This window comes from Alexandromys fortis, unplaced genomic scaffold (genome assembly GCF_014885135.2).
Source record: "Alexandromys fortis isolate MF-2015 unplaced genomic scaffold, M_Fortis_MF-2015_v1.1 scaffold_237, whole genome shotgun sequence".
NCBI classification, from domain to species: domain Eukaryota; kingdom Metazoa; phylum Chordata; class Mammalia; order Rodentia; family Cricetidae; genus Alexandromys; species Alexandromys fortis.
The window spans coordinates 1,241,930-1,265,673 of record NW_026068137.1 but is presented as its reverse complement, the minus strand read 5'-3'; the positions used below and the strand labels follow the sequence as shown (position 1 = coordinate 1,265,673).

The window sequence follows — 23,744 nt, the reverse complement described above, 5'->3', positions numbered from 1 at the left end:
GTCCACACCCTCTGAGTTGACCAGATCTTGGTTTTGCCAGACCTTCTATAAAAGACCAGACATTCCCTATGCTGAACAGAGCCTGCTTTAGGCCACCTCCTTGACATGATGGTTCCACCATGTCCTTAGGCCTTTACTGGACTGCTTTTCCATTGGGATTGCTGAAGCCCCGCCTCCACTCTACCTACTCTCGTCAAGGATTTTGGATGCCCCTCCTCTTATCGTGGTCACTAGTGACCAGGTGCTGACAATATCCTCACTGCAGATATGTCACGTGTATGTTCTCCACGTAGCCATGTGGTCCTGAGGATTAGCTTGCTTTATACTTTCCAAGGTTCCACCCTAGGGTGAGGCTGAGCCAACCTGATCCCATCACCCCACAGCACTTCTTTACCTGCTGCTCAGATAAGGGTACACAAGCCAAGCAAGGAGAGGGACACATCACCGCCCCCCCGACACCTGACATCCCCTAATGTCTAGTCTCTGGCTTTAAAGTGGGTGAGAAATGCACACATATCTGCCCCCTCTCTCTTTAGTAATGGGCTGGCCTTGTAAATCTCACCCAAGGATGCCTTAATTCTGAATGCCAGATGCTTAACAGTGGGCAGGGGATGGCCACACAAAATCTTCCGTGTGGACAGTCACTGCAACACTCTGTGTTCCAAGAGCCCAGTGTAGGTTAGTCCCAAGGAACAGAGACAGGAATTGCTGAGAGGTGTGAAACCCAGGTTGCCACAGCTCAAACTGCTCTGTCTACTCCACACAGCATAGTCAGGTTACAATGGTCCTGTAGATCTGCATCTTGGTCAGTTGTTTTCTCTCTCTCTCTCTCTCTCTCTCTCTCTCTCTCTCTCTCTCTCTCTCTCTCTCTGTGCATGTTCCCTGTTGAATTATTAAATAAAATGAAATTTAAAACTCTTTAATGAGTTTCAGAGCCCTTCAGCAGAACAAGTGTGGCTTGAAGCATTAAAATCTGTGATTGCATATGATCACATTCATATGTATCTTGATAGATGATTTTGTTTGAGAGCTAAAGGGCCATATGGAAGGGCGCAGCCTGAAATAGTCAAGAACTTTATTTTAATTAAAGGGCAGAGACATTTGGTTATTTCTTAAGTCTCAAAATGCTCACATTTCTCTGATCTTTTCAGATAATATTATGGTGAGACATTGGTCTCGACTCACTAGCGATCCTTTTCTTCTAAGTCAAAGCCTGTGTGTGGATCAAGAGAAAAATGGAATTAGCCGTGGATGCTTCCATCTTCTCAATGGCCTGCAGCTCTTCCTCCCTTGGCAGATCACAGCCTTGCACTGACAGGAGCTGGAAGCCGCAACTCTGCCAGCAACAACCACTGCTGCCTTTTGTAATTGCTTCTGTTCCCTGGAGACAGCTGCTTTGAGCTCCATCTCTGATTGCAGTACCTATCTTTCCGGGCCCACTGGTACAGGCTGCTGTTCTCATCCCTGATTTCCAGCCACGTTCTTACATGTAAGCCTCCTTATAAAGGATTCCACATCTTCATTTGCCTACGCTTCTCTACCACCCGGGACATTCCCTACATGTGTTTACCTAGAGCTACCTTTCTAGATTATCCAGACCCACAGCAAACTGACACCAGAAATTTCCTTCTCGGGGTCTGGATCCTGGAGTTGGCAGTCTGAGCTCAGCGTGTTGGGAGGGTTGATTCCCATGCCACACTGATTATCTTATAGCAGGAGAACATCATGATCTTATGGTCCTCTCACAAGGGCCCCACCGCCCAGGGGACACAAGTACTCTGCCTGTAAGCAAGGACTGATGACAACCCAAGCAAGGACTCTAGGGCCTCAGATCTGTAGAGACCCCCAGATTCCTGGGGACATAAGTAGGTGCTCGGTGTGGGTAGACACGAGGCAGTTTCAGAAGAGTAACTGCACAATTTTAGATACAAAATGATTTAAAATGCAGTGAAAGAATGCATATTTTCACCACCATTCCCGTCTCAACCTTTCAGGCCAACGTAAAGATGCTTTTATCTTCCCAGTAACAGTCATTGTCAAGGGCTGTCTCTGATCTCAAGGGAGATTTGGCTTTATCTATAAAAATTCACTGGTTCCCCCCATTTGTCTGGTGACCACCCAAGTGGACCCGCCAATACCTGTGGCATGTAGGAATGACATACCATGAGATTATTCACGACGCTGTCTCAGTTCTCACATACATGCCCTGAACTCTGGCAACGCATCACATGCTGATGGGTTTCTGGCTTTTCTTAGACTAATGTGTCTGATTCAGGAACAGTTTAGATTTGGGTTTGCAGAGCGGGTCTGTCACTAGGGTCTTCTCACTGATGCTTGCTTGCTTCAGAGGCTTTGTCTGCCGTCTTCAAAGCAGGAATTCAGCTAACAACAGCTGTGATTAACTGTGCTTCCCTCTGTGTCTCATATTTTCTTTTTTTCATATTTTCATTTTTATAAACTTGTTCCTCCGTCTTTGCCACCTCCTTGTTTAAATTCCTGTGTTAGTCCTGCTTTAAATCTCCAATGTGCAAAACAGATTCTTAAAAAAAAACTTTCCTGCATGTTTAAAAGCTGCTACCTACCCAGAGGTATCATTTAGTCATGTCTCATAATTCTGCCATAAGAAGTCTTTCGGTATTGTTCATGTTATTTCCTATGATTAAAAAATCTTTTTATATATGTTTGTTTCAACAGTTTATAGTATAGAAACGTGAAAAACTTTCAAAGAAGGACCATTTTGTTAGTTGGTTCGGTTTTTGTTTGTTTGTTTGATACAGGATTTCTCTTTGTAGCTCTGCCTATCCTAAAAGTCTCTCTGTAGTTCAGGCTGGCTTCAAGCTCAGAGATCCACCTGCTTCTGCCTCCTGAGTGCTGAGATTAAAGGCGTTTGCTACCACCACCCAACAAAGGTTCATTTTGTTGGCTGTGAAAAAAATCTATACTAGGATTCCTTTTGGGGCTTAAACTACTTCCATGTATTGTTAGTTACATTGGTATGAACAATGGAAGTTTTTCCACTGAAAAAAAATGGGAAACAGGTAAATTAATTAAAAAAATAGCTATATCCAAATGTGTGTATATGTGTATTAGTGTGTTAGTGTAAGTGTATGTACAAGGATCTAAGTGCATAAGCATGAGTCCATGTGTGGAGATGCGTATATGTAAGTATGAGTGTGTGTATGTATTCACCAAAAAAATTTACATCCTGACTAACTAAACTTTTAGTCTTCCATTTGTTACCTCTAGCATTGCAAAGATTTCACAACATCTGCAGAAGAGGCAGAAGGGGCATCCATGATAGTGGTCCCTTCATTCCAAGTACAGGACCAGATTGCTACAAGGTCTGGGAGATTCTATCACCCAAAGAGACAAAGCTCCATGGAGTCTCCCTGGAAAATATCCTAGTTCCCTTCATTGTAAACACATCACATTCTTGCTGGCAGAGCCCAGTGGACTGACCTGGGTTTGAGCATCTCCCCTTTACCAGTGGTCAGTGCTCTTTGAGCACAGAAACCGAGGGTTGGAGCCTTACAGACATGAGAGCCGCATGCCAGCTTGGACCACAGCTGAATGCAAAGCCAGGCTTCTAGCATCTCACTCATCTTCACTCTGCACATCTGAGTGTGTGAAGGGCATGCTCACTGTGACCTGGCTGCAAAGTCTCCAATGATCCCACTTTCCAAGCTGATTAATTTCAACTTAAATTGAGTTGATTTAAATTCAATCTTTTCTGCTCCCCCTCCCCCAACTGAGACGCTAAAGTGACCCTGGCTATGTAACCCAGTCAAAGAAAATACCTTGGATTCATCCTAGTCTGTAATAGTGGCTGTGAGCATCTAGGCTCTCAGTAATACAGATGCTTCAAAATCTAGCCCATCCTCTTTCCCAAGATGACACCTCTCCTGCCTCCCCTAGCATCCAATACCACATCCTTCTTTTCACTCATCAGGCTGCCATGGAGATCTTTATCCCACGCGTATGTGAAAGCTGTGCCTATGTTCCCACCACCAGACTCCACACCTTGGTCTGGCTTCACTCTGTCCACCCATCGTTCTCAGAGGACAACCTGCCTTGGCTTCGTCTCCCACTGAGTCGAGCGTCAGCTTTCTGAAGACTGCACCATGCTACTCCATCCCTCAACACATTCATTCCATGCTGAGCTCCTCCCTCGGAATAGCACTATGTCAAAAGCACCTTGAAGCACAGAAACAGTCTCCAAGGTGTGTTCCCTACACACCCGTGGCATTTCTACTCTCCTGTCCACAGCAAAACGCTGTTAAAATTTTGCTTGCCCTCTAATTCCTCATGTCTGCCTTTCTTAGATCTCCCTGCTATATCTAGTCTAGCCAAGTAGAATTCCTAACCTTCAGCTCATGTAAGTTGACCTACCAGACACCTTCAACCTGGCCGATTCCTGCTCCCTCCCTATCAGTTACTTCCCGTGTGTTCCAGTACCTGGCTTCTCATCTGTCTGCCTGGCTACCTCTGCTGTCAGTGCTGACTTGTGAATTCTTGCAGCCTGAAGTCCTTGGGTGCTTCACCCTAGCAACCCTTGCTTTCCAAATACTCACTGCCAAGCCCTGACTTTCAAAAACATACATACACTTGATGTTTTCATTTCCCACCTCAAAGCAATATTCCTCTGCAAAGCCCTTTCTTCAAACACACACTTCTAGTCAAGTGGATATCTCCCTGAAGCCCAGTTCAACAGCAAGTGAAATGTCGCTATGGCTGAGACACCCTCCCACCACAGCACTGTGGGACTTGACTGACATAAACACTGGAACCCAGGGCTCTCAGCCAAGGGTCTGTTACCCTGAAACTCACCCTGCCCTTTACATTTTGGACCTACTATCTTCAGAGTTCCATGTGATTATGGGAGTGCATGGGAGCAGTGTGTATAAGCTTGTGTGTGTGTGTGTGTGTGTGTGTGTGTGTGTGTGTGTGTGTGTACAAATTTGTGTTGGCAGGGAGGAAAGAGGCAGCACTGAGCTTCTGAGAAAATAAAGTAGTGCATTTTTCACACAGGGAAATGCAATCTAATTTCCACTTAATGCTCCAGGGTTTTAATTTTGATGAGGTGTTAGATTGGCCAGAGCATCAGAGAACGTCTCTGTTTCTTTTGTATGATCTGTTTGTTTTATTGACTCCCTTAGCTTTACAGTCTCAACAATAGTTTTCAATGCATCTGTAAAAGTTACTGTTTTGTAATTTAATTTTCTAATTTAAGTCTGTATTATCTATCAATCAATCAACCTACCTACCTATCTATCCATCTATTGATTTTTGAGACAGGGTTTCTCTGTGTAGTCCTGGCTGTCCTGGAACTCACTCTATAGATCAGTCTGGCCTAGAACTCAAAAATTCACCTAAAGGCATGCACTGCCATACCCAGCTATATGTAATCGACCTTACTGAACATCCACCTATGCATCTGTGCATCCCTCTATCTATCTGGAGAGACATTTACTCTCCTCCCCACTGCTAAGAAGTCTTGCCAAGATTTGCACACCCTACAGTCTGCTCTGTGCTGTGTGGTTTGCTGCTGCTGCTCTCAGTGTGACCAGTTCTGGACTGTCTGATGCTCCCCAACTTTCAGGTACCCTCCCACACATCCCACTGCTTTGCAGCCATTTCTTTTAAGGGAAATATTCTCTCCTGGGGAAGAAGGAAGCTCTCGGACTCAGGAAACAAAGAAAACTTACAAGGCCCAGCAAGTTCAGAAAGGGACATGACTCAAGGTCCTGTCTCCAAGGCTGTAGTAAAGGGAGAAGATCTCTCTGGATGAGCTGACTGCAGGTTGGGCACATCTGGTTTAGGAGTCACTGCCCATGCTGAGGTGGGCCTTACATGCGGCAGTTGAACCTTGAACTACTCATGTTCTTTTAAGTAACCCAAATAAACTCATCGGCTCACCAACAAGACAGATAAAAGAATTATTTGGGTATGTCATGGCTAAGGAGAATAGATGTTCCTTAACAGAACAAAGAAACAAACAGAAATCAGTTATACAACAGCCTTTCCCTGTGTTTTCAGTTGGGTTTCCTGTGGATTTAGTCACCCTCCTTCCCAGTGGTTCAAGAAATCTTCCAAGATCCCTCTGCAAGTGTGACAATTTCCTGGTTTTGTTTAAATATAAATAAGATATATTTAAAAAGTACCTTGAGTGATTTCACATCAGAACCAAGATTAGACCCTTGTCATAACTAGTTTCTGGGATTTACTTAGCTTTTTTTTTATTACCCTTGCTTATTTTAAACACAGGCCTCTACTTAGAAGCCACATGCTTGCTACAGGTACATCCTTGTTTTAGTAGCTACTCTAGCTGCTGCAGGCATTGGGTCCAGCATGCTTAACAGTGTGGGGAAACAAATAAAATTTTAACATCCACTGGTGTTTGTTGCTTTCAATCAGATGCATTTTACTGCTTGATTTAGTTACTGTGCCTAAACAGATTATAAGTAAAACATGAACAAATTTGAGCCACAGGAAAATCAAATATCTGACTTTTATGAATAATATATAATATTCTAATATAATAATAATATAACTATATCACACCATTTCAATCTACTCATGTACGTGGACAATTGAATTTTAATCATCTAAGAAGGCATCCTTTGGAGTATTCATCATTATTAGACATGAAATAACTCCATTTGTACATTTTAATATTTGGATTTATATTTTTAATTTCATATTTTCTTTACAACTCAAAGTAGCAGGTCCTCTTCTGATCAACTGAACAAAGATGGAACAGTTTGCAAGTGTGGGTATTTTCCTTTGCATATTTCAGCACTGCCGTTACAAACTCTGGCTGTTCATAGCTGTCTGTAATGGTTAATTTGTGAGTCAATCTTGCCGGGCAACACCCAGTTACTCAATTAAATATTAATCTAGGTGTCACTAGGACAGGTTCTGCAGATATGGTTGGCATCCATCCTCAGCTGACTCAGTGACAGTCTCCTATATAATGAGATTGGATTGAGCATAGAATCTGTTGAACCTCCAGGTTTTTAAAAGGTTTATCCAAGGAGGAAATTCTACCTATGACCGAGGGCTTGGCTTCTCCCAGCATTTTCAAAAACATGTCATTTGCTACATATTTACAGAATACACAGTTGCACGTATATTATCTGCTTGCACACAGGTAAACATGCACATATATGTCTTCTTTTCTCCTAATGTCTCTGGTAGAATCGCATGCACTACTGATCAGCAGCACAGTTCTTGGGGTGACGGGGGCAGTGTGAACGGTCAACTGGAGGTTCTTTTCCTTTTTGCAGATTGAAAACAAAGATACACAAAGAGCATTTCAACCAACTCTGAGCTCAGGGTGTCAGAGTCCTCCACACTCAGGGTTACACTTCCTTGGCAGTCAGAGGACGTGAGTCCCAGTGCTCTCCAGAGCTTTTCCAGTGCTAGGACCAGCAGCTCTTTGTGGTCTTGGCCCTCTTTAAGGTGAGCTTTTCACCATCTCTTGTCTTATCAGTTCTTCTGTATGGTTTATCATCTCAGCCCTCCAAAATCTCAATCTCAGCTCTCGGGAATCTCTGTCTCTGGTTACTCAGAACTCTTCATCAACCCTCTGGGGGTGATTGGAATGTCTGGGCTGGAAGCCTGAGCACTGTCTTCTCTGCATGCCATCTGCTCAGTTTAGCCTTCCCATTCTAAAGACCCCAGAGGGGCTAGGGTACAACAATGGGGGTGGGAGGGGCGGTATGCAGAGGAAAGATCTGTTGGGTGGTTACCACGAGAGGAGAGGGGGAGAACTGTTTACACATTCAATCACACATGCTCCTTAGCAGTCATGAGTTGTAGAGGGGTTCTTCCATGCCAGACTGGGAACAGCAACAGGGAAGTCACTGGAGCGTGTGTGTATGGGTGGCTGGGCTGTCCCAGGGTCTACTAAATCAAGTAGCCCGGGCAGGGTACCTGCAGGAGCCATGACTGAAGCAGAGTCTCCTGAAGCAAGGCTGTTCATGGTGTAGTACCCATAACTACATAGCTGTGACTGGAATGAAGTCTCTTCAATGTTAGTAGCTGCTTCAAAGCATCTGTGTCTGGATCCAGTCTCCCTGAGCAGTTGTAAGATATTTAAAGCAGCCAGTTATCTTGATTATAGCTGGAGGAATAGTGAGAAACATGGCTGCATGACTGACAGCTTTCTCCTTCCTTCCTTTCTTTCTTCCTTCCTTCCTTCCTTCCTTCCTTCCTTCCTTCCTTTCTTTCTTTCTTTCTTTCTTTCTTTCTTTCTTTCTTTCTTTCTTTCTTAATTTTTTCATTATTTCCCATGTTCCATTTCCATAACTTCCAGCTTGATTTTCATTATTTTAATTCTTCAGGAAAACAGCAGCTCATTTTATAATTCTTTGAAATTTATTTTTAGCTGATAAATAAAAAGCTATTAACATGGACTCAAGCCTGAATGATAACAGCCATCAGTTTTCTTTCTCTGAGAGGCCACACATCTCGGAATCTGGACAATGGGAGTATGGACAGCTTGCTGTCTCCCACAGCTACTGCAACACTATTCAGCTCTACAGTTGTGGTAAAAAAGGGGAAACTCTCTGCTAAATCACATATTTATATATTTAAAATTTTTATCAATCCCAACTCATAGATTTTTCAAATCAGCAGACGAAGATTCTTTTTTGTAGACATGTCACCTTGCAGATAGGTTTACATTAGAAAGATTATTTACTCTGAGCATAACTGACAATTTTTCTTTAAGAACTTAACCAGAATTTATTGTAAGATTAGGAGGGCAAAACTGCAATGTATGATGTCTTTCACAAATGGGACAACTCTGCAAAATTTAAAATCATGACAAAATAAGGTTACATATGTAATTAATAGTGCTCCTGTAACTTACTTTGTATCACAAAATAATGTAGACATAAAATTTGATAAAGTACATTAGTGACAAATACTTCTTGGCTATAACAATATTTATAAAATCTTCATGTCATTTACTGAAGAAATTGTTTCTTGGATAAATACTTTTAATTCTATTTACAATACTACCAGTGTTAAAAAGTGCATAGCCTTTATTTCAATTATGTTTTCTCACCATTAAACTATCACACTTTGCAGAAGAAAGACAAACAACATTGTTAATTAGTAAGCCTGTAGAGCTAATAACGAGTATGTTTCCTCCAAGTGATCATAACTCCCAACGGTACATCTCTACCGACCAAGAAGCATATGTGCCCATTTGTGAATCTTCCTCTAGCCTGGCACACAGGAAGCAGCAATAAATACGCTCTGAGTGAGGAAATTAATAAATAAATGAGTTGCTTGTGCCAAGCAGGTCATCATATGGGCACAAATCACTCCAAATACTCAGCTGGTTTCATGCGAACTCAGCTCTGGGCAGAGAGGGGACTCTGCCTTAATTCAGAAGAGTTGACTTACCAGAAAAGCACTGCTGAGTGAAAGGGACGAAAGGAAGAATGCCCATTAGGGATGCTAACTAATTAAGAGCCTATTTCAGTTTCACAGTCACACAGAATGAGACATGAATGGGGGTCTCCTCTAATCTCTTCCTGCCTCCTGTTTCAATAACTCTCTGCTTCTCCTCCTTGCTGTTTTGCACCTCATTCCTACTCAACCCCTGTGCATGTAGCCTGCCCTGTAAGCACCTCACTCCCCTCCTTCCTCATATTGTTTCTCAAGATTCAGCTTTAATAGAATCTCCATAATGTTCTCTCTCTCACACAGCAACTAGGACCCTTACTACACAGGCACCATAGTACCAGATTCTCTGCACTGTGGGGCTCTCTCTCTCTGCCCCAAAACTAGAGTTGATGCTTCAGGATGAGGTATCTCTTCCATCCTTATTGTCTTTTTAACCTAACTAGACGTGATACCATTTCTTGGAGGTGAACTGCTTATGAATAACTTTGACCCATGTCATCTTAAGCAACCACCAAATGTGCTTATCAGTTGACCTGTCCACATGTATATTTTACACACTAAGATGCTGGGGGAGCCAATGTGTCAGAAGCTGAAGACTTTTGACAGTGAGGGCTTATGGGGTACAAAGACCTGGGAGGGAAATCTGGTAGAGTCTACTTTTTGTCCTGAGGTGGCCCTCTAGGCAATGCAGTAAGTCAAATGCTTCCTGAATGTCTATGCCCTCAAATTTAAAATGAAAAAAATCTAATGTATTTTCTTCAGCTCTTGTGAAGACCTTCCTGTTCTGAGTGTGCTGTAAGTAGCTAACACACATGCTCCTTTTCAATTCTAAGATTGGGTCTATGAACACTTTCAGATAAATGTAGGATAACAGAAAAAAATATTTAGAAGAAAGTAACACAAAAATAGACCCCCTTCCCCATGTAAGACTTACCACTTCTTCATGAGTTGAATTTTCTACATTAATGCCATTCACCTGAACAATGACAAATGAACAATTTTGAGGATAATGGCTGACGGGAATAACTTTAGAATTTAAAGATGCAATCGAGTTAAGGATTAACGTTTATGATACTGACCTGCAGCACAGCATCTCCTACGAACAACATCTCTGTCTGGTCAGCTGCAGGGTTGCAAAAGCAGCAATATCGTTAAGGGGCTCTTAGCAACTTTTCTTCACAGAAGTCTTTAGTTGGCATCATGTTTGTACGAACAGACATACATGTGCTTTCATGTCTGCATATGTTTGTGCATGTGTGCCCAAATATGTATGCTCTGATATGTGTGCAGATCAGTGTCAGTGTGATTGCAAGGGAACAGTAAAAGAAGTGTGTGCTGTGTGCATGCTTGTAGGTAGGCGTGGAATGTGTTTTCATGTACATGAACATGTCTGTGCATGCCTGTGTATGTCTGTCTGTATTATGTGTGTGTTGTATGTGCATGAGTTTGCGTGTATGTGTATGTGGGCAGGAGTGCAAATGGGTGTTGAAAAATGTAAGATACCAGTGAGTTAAATGGATGACCAAATTTAAGTACCTTAAAGAGACTTGTGATGTGAGATACAAATAGCACTCCCACTAGCGATGAATTTGATTGATCTATGTGGAAAGTTGGTTCTCACTTTTCATTAAGTCAACACAGACAATAAACAAGAAATTTCAGAAGCCATTCAGTATCTCCCTCTCCTCCACATGAATGTGCTCAGATTGCTACCACTAAAGAGGGAAGGACTGTGTTATCAAGTTCAATGAAATCTCACACACATTTCCACTCGGCATCTCCCCCATCCCTGAAGAGATAATCCAACATGACTGAACTTATTTGCACTGTGTGAAACATTTTTCTTTCATATTTGATGAGAGGAAAGTCTGTATGTGAGTTTGAAGTTTTAAAGATCTTTCATTAAATACTGGAAAAGAATAACTTTTTAAAATACTGGCATGCTCTTTAAGCCACATGGACAGCTGGATGTGGTGGCTCCTGCCTTTAATCCCAGCACTCATGAGACAGCAGGCAGGCAGATCTCCATCAGGTCAGCCTGGATTAAATAGTGAGCTCCTGGATAGCCAGAGGTACATTTTTGAGACCCTGTCTCAAAAATCCAACCAACCAACCAAAGAAACAAACCAATCAGAAAACACATAGAGATATTGACAATTGTTAAAGTTATTTCTATTCGTTAACAACATTAAATTACATTGAAAATGAAATAAACCTCCATATGTCTGAATCTTAAAGCAAGGATGTTCAGTAATCCACACGAGGTCCTCATCTCACCAAGGCTTACCACGGACAAGCTGCCACAACTATCCCTTGTTGCCACCAGGTCTCCCTTTGGTTCATTCCTGAGGCTCAAAATTCTCTTTCTCTGTCCTTAACTGCCTCTGTCACCATCCCCATTTCTTGCCATCTCAACCTCTCCATTTCTGTTTTTTTCTCATGTCTTTGCGTAGCCTTTATCTTCAGCTGTACCAGAGTGGGATGAGGCTCAATGAGAGTCATTGATCCTTTTGCACACAGGCAAGATCTAAGAGACCAGGTCTACAAGAGCATCAAAACCCCAAATCCATCAAAAAACATTGGGCACATAATGGTAAAAGTATTTACAAACTGTAGGTGAGTTTCCAGGTAAGTCCTCATGTCAGAAACACATTGAGGATGTCTTTGTGGTTCCCAGGATGGCCAGAAGCCACAAGCGGACACTGAGAGATGCCCTCAGGGAGAAGAGGCTCATGCTCAGTCATGCCCACATCTATATTCCTGTGCTGGGCCAGGCTTGCGCCTGCATCTCCATATGTGTTACCCATCTTCATCTGTACCATGTGCTGTGCTATGCTTAGGGATGCTCCCTTCTGCCTTGCTACATCCGCATCCCTGTGCTACACTGTGTTCATGCCTGCTCCCCTTTTACATGAGCCATGCCTACTTCCTGCCATGACAGGTCAGTACCTTTATTCCCGAGACTCTTAATCTCAGGGTCATGGGTTCATGCCCCACATTGGGCACCATTCTGTAGTATGGAGGAGCGGGCTGCATCTGGCAGCTTATCCCCCAATATAACCACACAGAAATTGTATTAATTAAATTACTGCCTGGCCCATTAGCTCTAGGCTCTTATTGACTAACTCTCACATCTTGATTAACCCATCTCCATTAATGTGTATTGCCACTTGACTGTGGCTTACCTGCATGAGTCTAACCAGCGTCCATCTTGGGGAGAAGCATGGTATCTGCCACACTTCCCTGCCTTTTCTGGATGCAGTGTATTCTGTAACATGAGGGGGTTGGCTTGTTGGTGTTTTTGTCCTCCCATTAGGTCCCCACAACTGTTTAGCCCCAAAGAAAATCACACATAGGTCTCCATAAATTATAAGCTGATTGGCCCATTAGCTCTAGCCTCTCTCTGGCTAACTCTCACATCTTGATTAACCCATTTTTCTGATCTATGTTATCCATGTTGCTCTTTACCTTTTTTCAGTGGGACAGATCACATCCTGCTGCTTCAGTGATCTGGGCAGGAGTGGGAGGAATCAACTTCCTCCTTCCCAGAATTCTCCTGTTCTCATTACAACATTTCTACTTCCTGTCTGGTTTTCTCACCTATATTTCCTGCCTGGCCAATCAGCATTTATTTAAAACATGATTGACAGATTCCAGACAATTCTCCTGCAGTATTCTCCCAAGGACTGGAGACTCTTTAAATGACAATGGATTCTAGGTAAGACTGACTGTGCACCAAATCAATTCCTCTTAATGCATCTCTCATGGAATAAGGTTTGATTGGAAAGAAGTCAGCTTTATTAAAATTTCTCAGGCCATGAGCTTTGCATGTCTGATATCTCCTGTTCTATATCAGCTTGCAAGTCACCAGAGCTTCCATCTGGGAGAAGCAGTCACTTCCTATATTCTCTGGAATGGATGGTGCTGTGTTCTGTAAGCTGTGCTGGGTTCAGATGCTCCATGCCAGCTGGGCAACAGGAGGATCAGTCCTAAGGAGCTATTGCAAGCTTTGATTGCACACAGATCTCATGTTATAAATTACAAAGTAATGAATTTAAAATGTCAGCAGCTACCTAGATAAATAGCAAAGCACTTGTATAAAATTTCCAAAGTCTTTGAGAACAAATGAATACCCTCAAAGAAAATGGGCAAATCTTTTTAAAGTAGAAGACAGTGGTACATGCCTGTTTATTGACCCGTGTCTTCAATGCCTCTCTCTTCTTACCTTAAAAGGCAGTTCTTCTCCCTCCACTGGGAGTTGAAGAAGTAGTGAAAGGAGATGTTTGAAGAAGAGACAGAGGGATGTGAACGCTGCCTGTACCTCCTTCAGAAAATAAATGAAGGCTGAAGCAGTCTTCCTTGCCATACTGTTTCTTTGTTGTTTGCTATTTTGTGATGTGGGAGTGTTATATATCAATCTGTTGATTTCATTGGTTAAGTAATAAAGAAACTGCTTGGCCTTCATAGGTTAAAACATAGGTGGGTGGAGTAAACAGAACAAAATGCTGGGAGGAAGAGGAAGTGAGCTTAGACTCAACAGCTCTGCTCTCTGGAGCAGAAGCCATGCTCCTCTCTCCCAGGCAGATGCACGCGATAAAGCAAGCCGACCCAGGATGGACGTAGGTTAAGATCTTCCCTGGTAAGCCACCTCGTGGGCTACACAGATTATTAGAAATGGGCTAGTCTAGGTGCGAGAGTTAGCCGAGAAGAGGCTAGAAATAATGGGCCAAGCAGTGTTTAAAAGAATACAGTGTCCGTGTAATTATTTCGGGGCATAAGCTAGCAGGCGGCCTGGGTGCTGGGGACGCAGCCTGCTGCTCCTATTACAACAATTTTGTTCCATTCGAGACAACAACTAGCTTTACTAGAACTACCACAATTTGAAATCACAGCAAACTGCAAGCTTTATTTCTTGAATGATCAAAGCTCTTACATATGCCCACACAAAAATCGTTGTAAGACAAGTTAGTTAAAACGTAATCTATAATTTCACTGAACGTCAAATGATTCTTGGTGCAAATTTACCTCTTACCAAATAATCCAATTTAAAAAAATGGATCTAAACAGAGAATTATCAACAGAAGAATCTCAAATGACTGAAAGACACTTAAGGAGTTGTCAACATCTTTAGCCATCAGGGAAATGCAAATCAAAATGACTCTGAGATACCATCTTATGCCAGTCAGAAAATACCAAGAATAGTTTATGCTGAGGGATCTGAGTAAGGAGAACACTCCTGCATTGCTGGTGGGAGTGAAAATTTGTACACTCACTGTGGAAATCAGCATGACAATTTCTCAGACACATGGGAATCAATCTACCTCAAGACCCAGTAATACCACTCTCGAGCATATACCCAAAGGATGCACTCTAATACCACAAGGACATTTGCTCAACTGTGCATTATTCATGATAGCCAGAACCTGGAAACAACATAGATGCCCCTCAAACAAAGAATGGATTTTTTAAAAATGTGGTACATTTACACAATAGAGTACTACTCAGCAGTAAAAACCATGACATCTTGATTTGCAGGCAAACAGATGGAACTAGAAAAAGCAATCCTGAGTGAGGTAACCCAGATCCAGAAAGACATAAACAGTATGTACTCACTCATAAGTGGATATTAGACATAAAGCAAAGGATAACCAGCCTATAGTCCATGACCCCAGAGAAGCTAGGTAGCAAGAACCCTTAGAGACATACATTGATCTTCTGGGCACAGAAAATAGACAAGATCTCCTGATAGAAGTAGGAATGGGTAGGGGTAGGGGGAGAGAGAAGGGAGGGTAGAAAGGGAGGGGAAGGGGGAAATAGGAGGGAGGAGGAGAACATGAGGGAACAGGATGGTCAAGACGGGGGAAGGACAAAGAGGGAGAGTACGGAAAGATTGAGGGAGTCATTAAAGGGCTAGTGAGAAACCCGGCATCAGGGAAATTCCCAGGAATCCACAAGGATGACCTCAGCTAAGACCCTAAGCAATAGCAGAAAGGGTGCTTGAACTGGCCTTGCCCTGTAATCAGATTGTTGACTACCTTAATTGTCATAATGGAACCTTCATCCGGCAACTGATAGAAGCAGATGCAGAGATCCACAGTTAAGCATTGGGCAGAGCTCCCGGAGTCCAGTTGAAGAGAGGGAGGAACGATAATATGAGCAAAGGGGTCAAGACCGTGATGGGGATACCCACAGAAACAACTGACCCACGCTAGTGGGAGCTCACTGACTCCAGACTGACAATGGGGGAACCTGCATAGAACTGATCTAGGCCCTCTGAATGTGGGTGACAGTTGCATGGCTTAGGCAGTCTGTGGGGCCACTGACCATGAGACCAGGATTTATCCCTAGTGCTTGAACAGGGCTTTTGGAGCCCAATCTCTTTGGAGGGATACCTTGCTCAGTCCAGATATAGGGGGAAGGGTCTTGGTCCTGCCTCAAAGGGATGTGCTAGACTTTGTTGACTCCCTATGGGAAGAAAGCTTTACCTCTCTGAAGGGTGGGTGGGGGTGGGGTAGGAGAAAAGTGGGAGGAGGGGAGGGAGTGGAAACTGGGATTGGTGTGTAAAATGAAAAGATTGTTTTAAAAATAAATAAGTTAAAAATTTTTAAAAAGAAATGTAACATGCTCACGCCCCCTCTTTGCATGAATATGACAGGCACTTATGCCTCCAGAGGAGACAGACAATATCAGAGCCACTGAGCCCCAAACAAAAGCAGAACTATTTTTTTCTTAAATGTAAATTTTCTATGAAAAATAAAAAAACATGGTGATATTAAAGTTTGATTCTGTTAAAAGTAAACAACAAATGATATATTGGCATTGGGAATCTGCTAAAATAATCAGTTCTCCTTGAACCTTTAGCGTTTCTAGAATAAAGGCTGGAGCGCCATCCCTGAGGTGACCCAGGCTTTGAAACACGAAAGCAGCTCCACCACGCTGAACACTCAATTATCTCTGGTGACTTTAAAATACAATTTTCTCTCAGAATAAGCCTGTACAAAGCATCCTCTTTTTTCATGCCTTCTCTTCCAGAATCTCAGGCAGGCCAATCCCAATTTCTAACCCTGAGCTGCCTCCCCAGCCCCTGATTGTGTGACACAAACACGAGCGTCTGCCTGTGGGCACGCGCGAGCACACGTGAGCACACCGGAGCGCGCATGAGTACCGCCGAGCCTGCCTTATCAAATTCCAGCTGTTCTCACCTCGGGCCTCTGCGCTTTTCACTGACATTTTGTTCCAAGGCTGCCACGGTAATAAAATGTTCATGCATGTTCATTGTTCTGGCGAATGGGGGAAGGCACACCTGCCGAGGCAGCCTTTCCTGTGGCTTCGCTTTCACTAACTCCACCTCACCAACAGAAACCAGTTAACGCCTGCCATCACCCACGCCAGCTGATCCCTACGGTTCCTACCCTCCCAGCACCTCCTGTCCAGTCACATAGGACTAGGGTGAGCAGTCGGTCATAATGGTTCTCATTTAGTCATAAATAACCCTGGCTCAAAAAATATCAACTCAGATGGAAAATGATGTCACTGCCATCAGAGATGGGGATAAGGAGGGCCAGGCGGCCTCCTGTTGGGAAGATGGCTCACTACTACCCACTTCAAGGAATGCACCATAGCAGTTCAATAGCCAGACTCAGTTCATTTCCCAAATACTGCCTTTATTAAGTCTCTAGGCCTTTCTAGAAAGGTGTAATTTACCTATAACGGGGCCATCTGCACTATAGGCTACACTTTGAAGCATGATACAACCTACACTTACATGGTGCTTTCTGTCTCCCAGGAGGCTTCCAGAGGCATAAGCCAAGGATCCAATTGGGTGACTTTAAGAGCAGAAAAAGATCACCCCAAACTCCATACCTGGGGATCTGTGCAGGTCCTGGACAGGCTCTAAGAGATTCAAATATCATGTGCTTGGGAAATCTGTGTGGGTCCTCACTAGGCATGAGCAGGCTCAAGGACACTGGGCTGGGCATCTGTGTGGGCCCTGACTAGGCATGAGCAGGCTCGAGGACCCTAGTCTGGGCATCTGTGTGGGTCCTGACTAGGCATGAACAGGCTCGAGGACACTGGTCTGGGCATCTGTGTGGGTTCTGACTAGGCATGAGCAGGCTCGAGGACACTGGTCTGGGCATCATCTGTGAGGGTCCTGTCTAGGAACCCAAGTATCTATCTAACCACCAGCTCCATCCTCCAAGCCTGCGATCTGGTTCTGTCACTAATTGACAACAGCTGATGGTGTTCCTGCTCACCTTCCTTCGGTTCTGCCTCAATTCAGCCACTGGAAATGGAAATTCCTACACAGAACTGAAATTAAATCTGCAAGAGATAATGTGTGCTTCAGAGCTCTTGAAACAGCTCAAGATTCTTTGGGGGGCTTTTACATTTCTCATTCAGCTCTGCAGTCAATTTCATTATCCTTGTGAAGTTCTATTTACTCTGATAGCTTTAAAAGCTTATCTTTTATTGAGGCCTTAGCAGTGAAGGAAAGTTGATCTATTCTCCCTTTGACTTGTGACCCAATTCAGGGGTGCAACCAGAGCTTCCTTTCTGTAGGTCTAAGAACAGGTTAACCTGACATCAGAACAAAGCTTATTTAGCACAGTAAACCATGAAGAAAAAAAAAGTTAATATAAAAACTCCAAATTTGACTCCATGTCCACCTTGCCAGGCAAAAGAGGTTCCCTGTGATCTACTCTGGCAAGCAGATCCAGAGAAGACAGTAAATGTCTTTCCCAGTGGCCCTGAATGTTCATATTTTAAACTTCAAGAGCAATTTCCTTATAGCCTCAAAATGAAGGAAGAGAGATACCCTCTGAAGGGAAAGCCTTGCACTTCAGAAGCAAAGGGCCAGAGATGGAGCAGCCTCCAACCCAGATGTAGTCGGTAACCATGACGGACACTCCAGGGCACTAATAGGGGCGCCACAGACACATCCATGAAAATAGAGATTATTGCTATTGAATTTAATGATTTTCCATGAAAGTGTGGAAATCAGAGAAGTATAAGGGCTAAGCAAAAATGTTCAGTATTAGATTAAGCAATATAGATGAAAATACCAAATAGGAAAAAAAACTAATGGCAAAAATGTGTCATGAAGGTATATGGTAGGACTCTGATGCCAGGTGACAGTTGTGGGGAAAGTTAGAATCTATCTATCTATCTATCTATCTATCTATCTATCTATCTATCTATCTACCTATCTACCTATTAACTATCATCCATCTGTCAGCTATTCACCTGTTAATCTATATCTATTATATGTCATCTATATATCTATGATCTATCAATCTGCTATCATTTATCATTTATCTCTCTCAACCAATTTGTCTGTCTATCAATCTATCTATCTGTCTGTCTGTCTGTCTGTCCGTCTGTCTATCCATTCGTCACCACCACCAAGGTGGATGTCCTGAGAGAATGCAGGTGTGACTGGAGGGGAGCGGGATTGGTAGCAGTGATACAAACAGGGGCTCTGAAGCTCAGCCAGCTATTTCCACTTATAAATCATTTTATATGGGCAGGGTGCGACAGGGCCACACAGCAGAGTTAAGATCAAAGAAGATAAAAATGAGCAGAAAATTCACATCCCCGGTGTTAGCATCTCATTCACACCGAACAGCCCCGTTCTACTAAAGCTTACACATGCCCTTCACAGGTAGGTGTTCAGCCTGCTGCCACTGGGGAAAGAGGGCACTTAGTGCTTTTCTTCTCAGCGTGACCCGGGTCCCCAGGCAGTCACCCTGAAGAGCATGAAGCCTTGAATCCTGAACAGACGGCTTTTGTCGAATGCACTCCAGGGGCATCTCTAGATGGAAAAGCAAGTGTCCACGTTTGAATGCCCCAGGGTCTCAGCCTGACATCACAAGAAGCTGGTGGGGTTCCCTCTCGTGACATGATATTACCACTTTGCAGGGTGACAGCCACGTGCCCTGCTCAGTTCTAAGTGACTGGTCATTGCTATTTGCAGTCGCTCTATTAGGGGAAACGAGGAAGCGTTCTTCCCATAGATGCTAACACAAATCCATCCTCAGCTTTAAGTCCTGTCAGGCGTTCACTGCTGCCTGTCTGCCGCAGCCCTCTGCTCAGGATTCAAGCAGAGAGGTGAAAAAACACAGGAAGGGCATGGGGATGCTTCTCTTCAGAGTCATAGGCCGGTAAGAAAAGCAATGCACCTATCAAAGGGAGTGAGGCTTTGCCAGGCCAACCACTCCTAGATTCTCAGAAAATGCAACAGGTCTGAAGAACTTCTGCAAGCCCGCGTAGCCACCAGGAACCCAACCCACAGCTTTCCAGACACGTGTGGGAGATAGGTGTTGTGGCTGTTACTGAACAAGAAATTTGGGTTCTTCAACTCAATTATTTTCTACAATGAGGACACGGAATCAAGATAGGTCACTGTCCTTCTCAAGACCCAGGTGAGTTCTCAGTGTGTCTTCCCAAGGACAGGCAGGTTCTAACTGGCTCTGTAGAGATCACTTTGGCATCTGACAGAGGCCAGCACACCTCACATGAGAATCACAGGCCAACCAAATATACTGCACACTGCGATTGAAGAGCTATATAAACTCCCATCATGTTAAATTTATGTTCTTATAATTATATTTTTGAGTCCTTTTAACAAAATATGTATTTGAAATGAACATTTATGTATATAAATGCATGTATATGGAAAGATCAAAACTAAAATGTATATATGTGTACCTATACATGAAAATACTGAAAATATTAGATAAATAGTTGAGAAAGAAGTAGATTAATGGGCAGAAAGAGCATGGGAAGATAAACAGAGAGATGGATTGAGAGACTAGAGACAACATGATGACAGACAGACAGGTTTTCAGTGACTCAACACAGCTTTCTTCACTATGCCCATGAGCTTCCCAGCCTAAGGATCTTGCGCTGTCCAACTCTGTGTCCCAATAGCTAGCAAGATGCTAGACACTCATGATGGATCTCACGAACACAGAAGAAAGGAAATGAGGGTGGGAAGGGAGGAGAACTCATGAGATTTCTGCAGTCTGCCCTGGCCTGTGTGTCCTTTGCTGTTTCTGCTCGCAGTTCGTCTTTGTGCTATTAAAAACCTCGCCAACTCCCTTGCCAGGTGTGACATTCCTATATGTCAGTGGTTCTCAACCTTCTTAATGTTGTGACCCTTTAGTACAGTTCCTCTGTAATGACCCCAAGCACAAAGTTATTTTCAATGTTACTTCATAACTGTGATTTTGCTACTATTGCGAATCATAATATAAACATTCAGTCTTAGGTAATCCCTGTGAAAGGGTCATTCAACCCTCCAAAGGGGTCATGACCCACAGATAGAGAATGGGGTAAGTGATATCTTGTTTCCTATATGGAAGAGCGTAGGATCATGACAGGCGGGGCAGTTTCTGAGGACCTCTATTTCTAGAAATTTATAACAAGGCAATGTAGCCTTACAATCTGAGCAAGGAAAAGTTTACAATGCTCTTTCTAATGTTTTCATTCTAGTTAGCAACAACTTGTAACTACAATTAACAAATAGGCTGTTGACACATCTTTATTTACCACTACACATTTTAACTATGATCCATAGTGCAGTAACCTGAAAGACACTCAAAGAGCATTCCCTACCTCAGTGTGTCAGCAGCCCTTCTGCTTGTCTCCTATTTAATTGTGTATCCCCAACTTCCAGATCTGGTTCTCACATAGCTCCCCATAAGTCTCCAGTCAAAGACAAAGACCCCTTGTCTAGTACTGAGCCATATTCTCAGGAAGATAAGCTTGATGCCTGCTCCCCTGTTCTCTTCTAACCTAGGCACAGCGCAAAACCACACCACGTTGTGAATCTTCTAAGTGCTACAAAAGACCAAAAAAGATCAGGGAGTAGAATAGCTTGAAAGACTGGGAATGAAGTAGGTTATCTCTCAAAATGGGGAGAGTCACCAATGAACACGAGCACAAAAAAGATGACCCAGTTATATATAGGGGACACTAAAATATATGGGACAAAGGTGGTCAGGTATCTGAGAGAGCCTAGCTGGATGGCCAGAGCAGGAGGATTTGAATGGTAGAACTGGAGGGGATGGGTATAAGTCAGGCCAGTCTCTGTGTACTTATACACCAGCTACCATGTTCTCCATACTCTGCGTTAGAATATTCTTGAAAGGAAAATAGATCCTGAAGCTCATGGTGGGAAGAAAGCTCTCATAGGAACTCATGGCAAATGCATTGTCTCAACTCCTCAGAGGGAGAATTTGGGCTCCAACTCTAATTATAGAGGCAGAAAGGAAAGAATATGGTAGGTTTCCCTCCCAGAAGATGGAAGTGGAGTTGCTTGGTGACTGCCCACATTTCCCTCTTAGACCTGGGATGAAGACCTGCCATCTTTCAATAGAGTTACCCTACTGCATGCACGAGACAAAATCCTGAAGGAAACCGCACAAGCTAAATGCAGGCACATGCATGCCAGCATTATCATATGCATCCCATGTTCTCTTTGGTTGAAAAAGTAAACCTTCTTTCTTCAAAACCCATATTTTACCACCAATCACTTCCCTACTGGATTAACTAAGTACTTGCACAAAGCATTCACCCAGAGCCACAAGCACAGAGGATAGAGCCTCAAAGTCTGGGCTCAAGCTGCACGAACAAAGCTCTTTACCATTTTTCTTTTAGCAAATTTTCATGGTAGGAAAAACTCAAACTTTAGTGTAATGTATACACATTGAAAGTCTTCTGATTGACTAATGAAGTGTAAATATAAAAATGTTTGAGATAAGTGATTGTCTTAGCTGCTTTTCTTTGATCAAGACAATGTTTAATCTGAGGCTCACAGTTCCAGAGTGTTAGAGTCTGTCATCATCATGGTGGGGAGCATGGTAGAAGGGAACGGGTGGCAGGAAGGCAATGGCCCTAGAGCAGTAGCCTAAGGCAGAGAGAAAGCTAACTGGGAATGGTATGGGATTTTGAAACTTCAAAATCTGTACCTAGTGACATGCCTCCTCCAATAAGGCCACACCTCCTAATCCTTCATAAACAGTTCTATTAACTGTGGATTAAACACTCAAGTATATATGAGCCTGATTCAGACTATCATAGGGATCTAGTTAGAAACTGATTTGAGATAATCCATAAAATTCTGTGTTCAATGAAACAACCAACAATGAGAATAATCTATAGTAGGAATAATTTTGGTCTTACAACCAAGTTCATTTGAAATGTTGCTTCAAGCATCTTTCCCATTGTCACTACAAGCTCAGTATCACTCGGCCTTATGCAACAGCCACCCAGAGCAGGAGTAATACAAAGAATGTTCAGGAATAAACAAAGAAGAGACTCTGACTCTGCGGTACCATCCTCACAGTGTTGAAGTAATGGGCGTGGAGGCAAGGGCCTGGAAGTGCTTTCTTCCTGCTCCTGCTGTCTGTCATTAGGAAAACTCTTCCAGATGTCTGTCTCAGTGTCCTCCTCTGAAATATGGGGATGATCCCATCAAGAACTCATGGATCCCTAGAGGCTACACAATGATGTGTGGAACACAGAAGTTCCAGCTCCGATGTATTGTGTTTTCCCTCTCCCTTTGTAATGTAGTCTACAAAAGCAAAATCAAAGTCTGTGCCTGTCATAGGGAAATGTTAAAAGGAAGGGAGGGAGGGAAGGACGGCGGAGGAAGGAAGGAAGGAAGGAAGGAAGGAAGGAAGGAAGGAAGGAAGGAAGGAAGGAAGGAAGGACGGGGGACTGCAATTATAGCAGTCATGGATGTTTTGCCTATTTGATGGAGTTTTGCAGTTACCAAATGAAGAAGTTGCAGACATGTATAAAATTGATTTGAAGTAGGTGAAGAATCAAAGGAACTGAAATTTATGATGAAGTTTTAATGCTCTTAAATTATTTTCAAGATTTCTTTAATAAAATATGTGATGACAAATCTCCCCGCCATGATGTCAAACATCACACCATGAATTAAAAAGGATCTGGAGACCAAGATGCACAGCTGAGCATCTGGTTTGTCGACAGTGTCAGGATCATCTGGTCCCTGAGCCATAGGAGGGACAGACCTGTAAGACTCTGAACCTTTGAGGTCATAGGGGCCAGGGTTGCCGTCATCTGAACCCTAGGGTGGATTTAAGTGTGTGGTGTAAATTCTACGACACCATGGCACTCCTGGGTGATGCCATCAGGATCTGCAAGCTGGTCACACTCACTAACTTACCTCCATGCTCCACAGCTGAGGAGACACGAAAGATCACTTCCCAAAGGATGGGAAAGCCAGACCTGAGACAGCACCGTCTTTCCCTCTCAACTCCCGCCTTCCCTTTTAGCCCTATTCTCAGCATCAT

General features: G+C 43.3%; 1 protein-coding gene across 4 annotated transcripts in view; it reads right to left on the bottom strand.

The window, feature by feature from the left end:
- Positions 1–23,744, bottom strand: part of Sntg2 (syntrophin gamma 2) — a 203,156-nt gene that overhangs the window by 104,054 nt on the left and 75,358 nt on the right. For all 4 annotated transcript variants that reach the window (XM_050126549.1, XM_050126548.1, XM_050126551.1 and 1 more), the window contains exons 5-6: positions 10,500–10,543; positions 10,355–10,396 (exon numbers count right to left, since the gene is read on the bottom strand). In XM_050126549.1, coding sequence (XP_049982506.1) covers positions 10,355–10,396; positions 10,500–10,543 — 86 coding nt within the window. The remainder of the gene's footprint in view (positions 1–10,354; positions 10,397–10,499; positions 10,544–23,744) is intronic.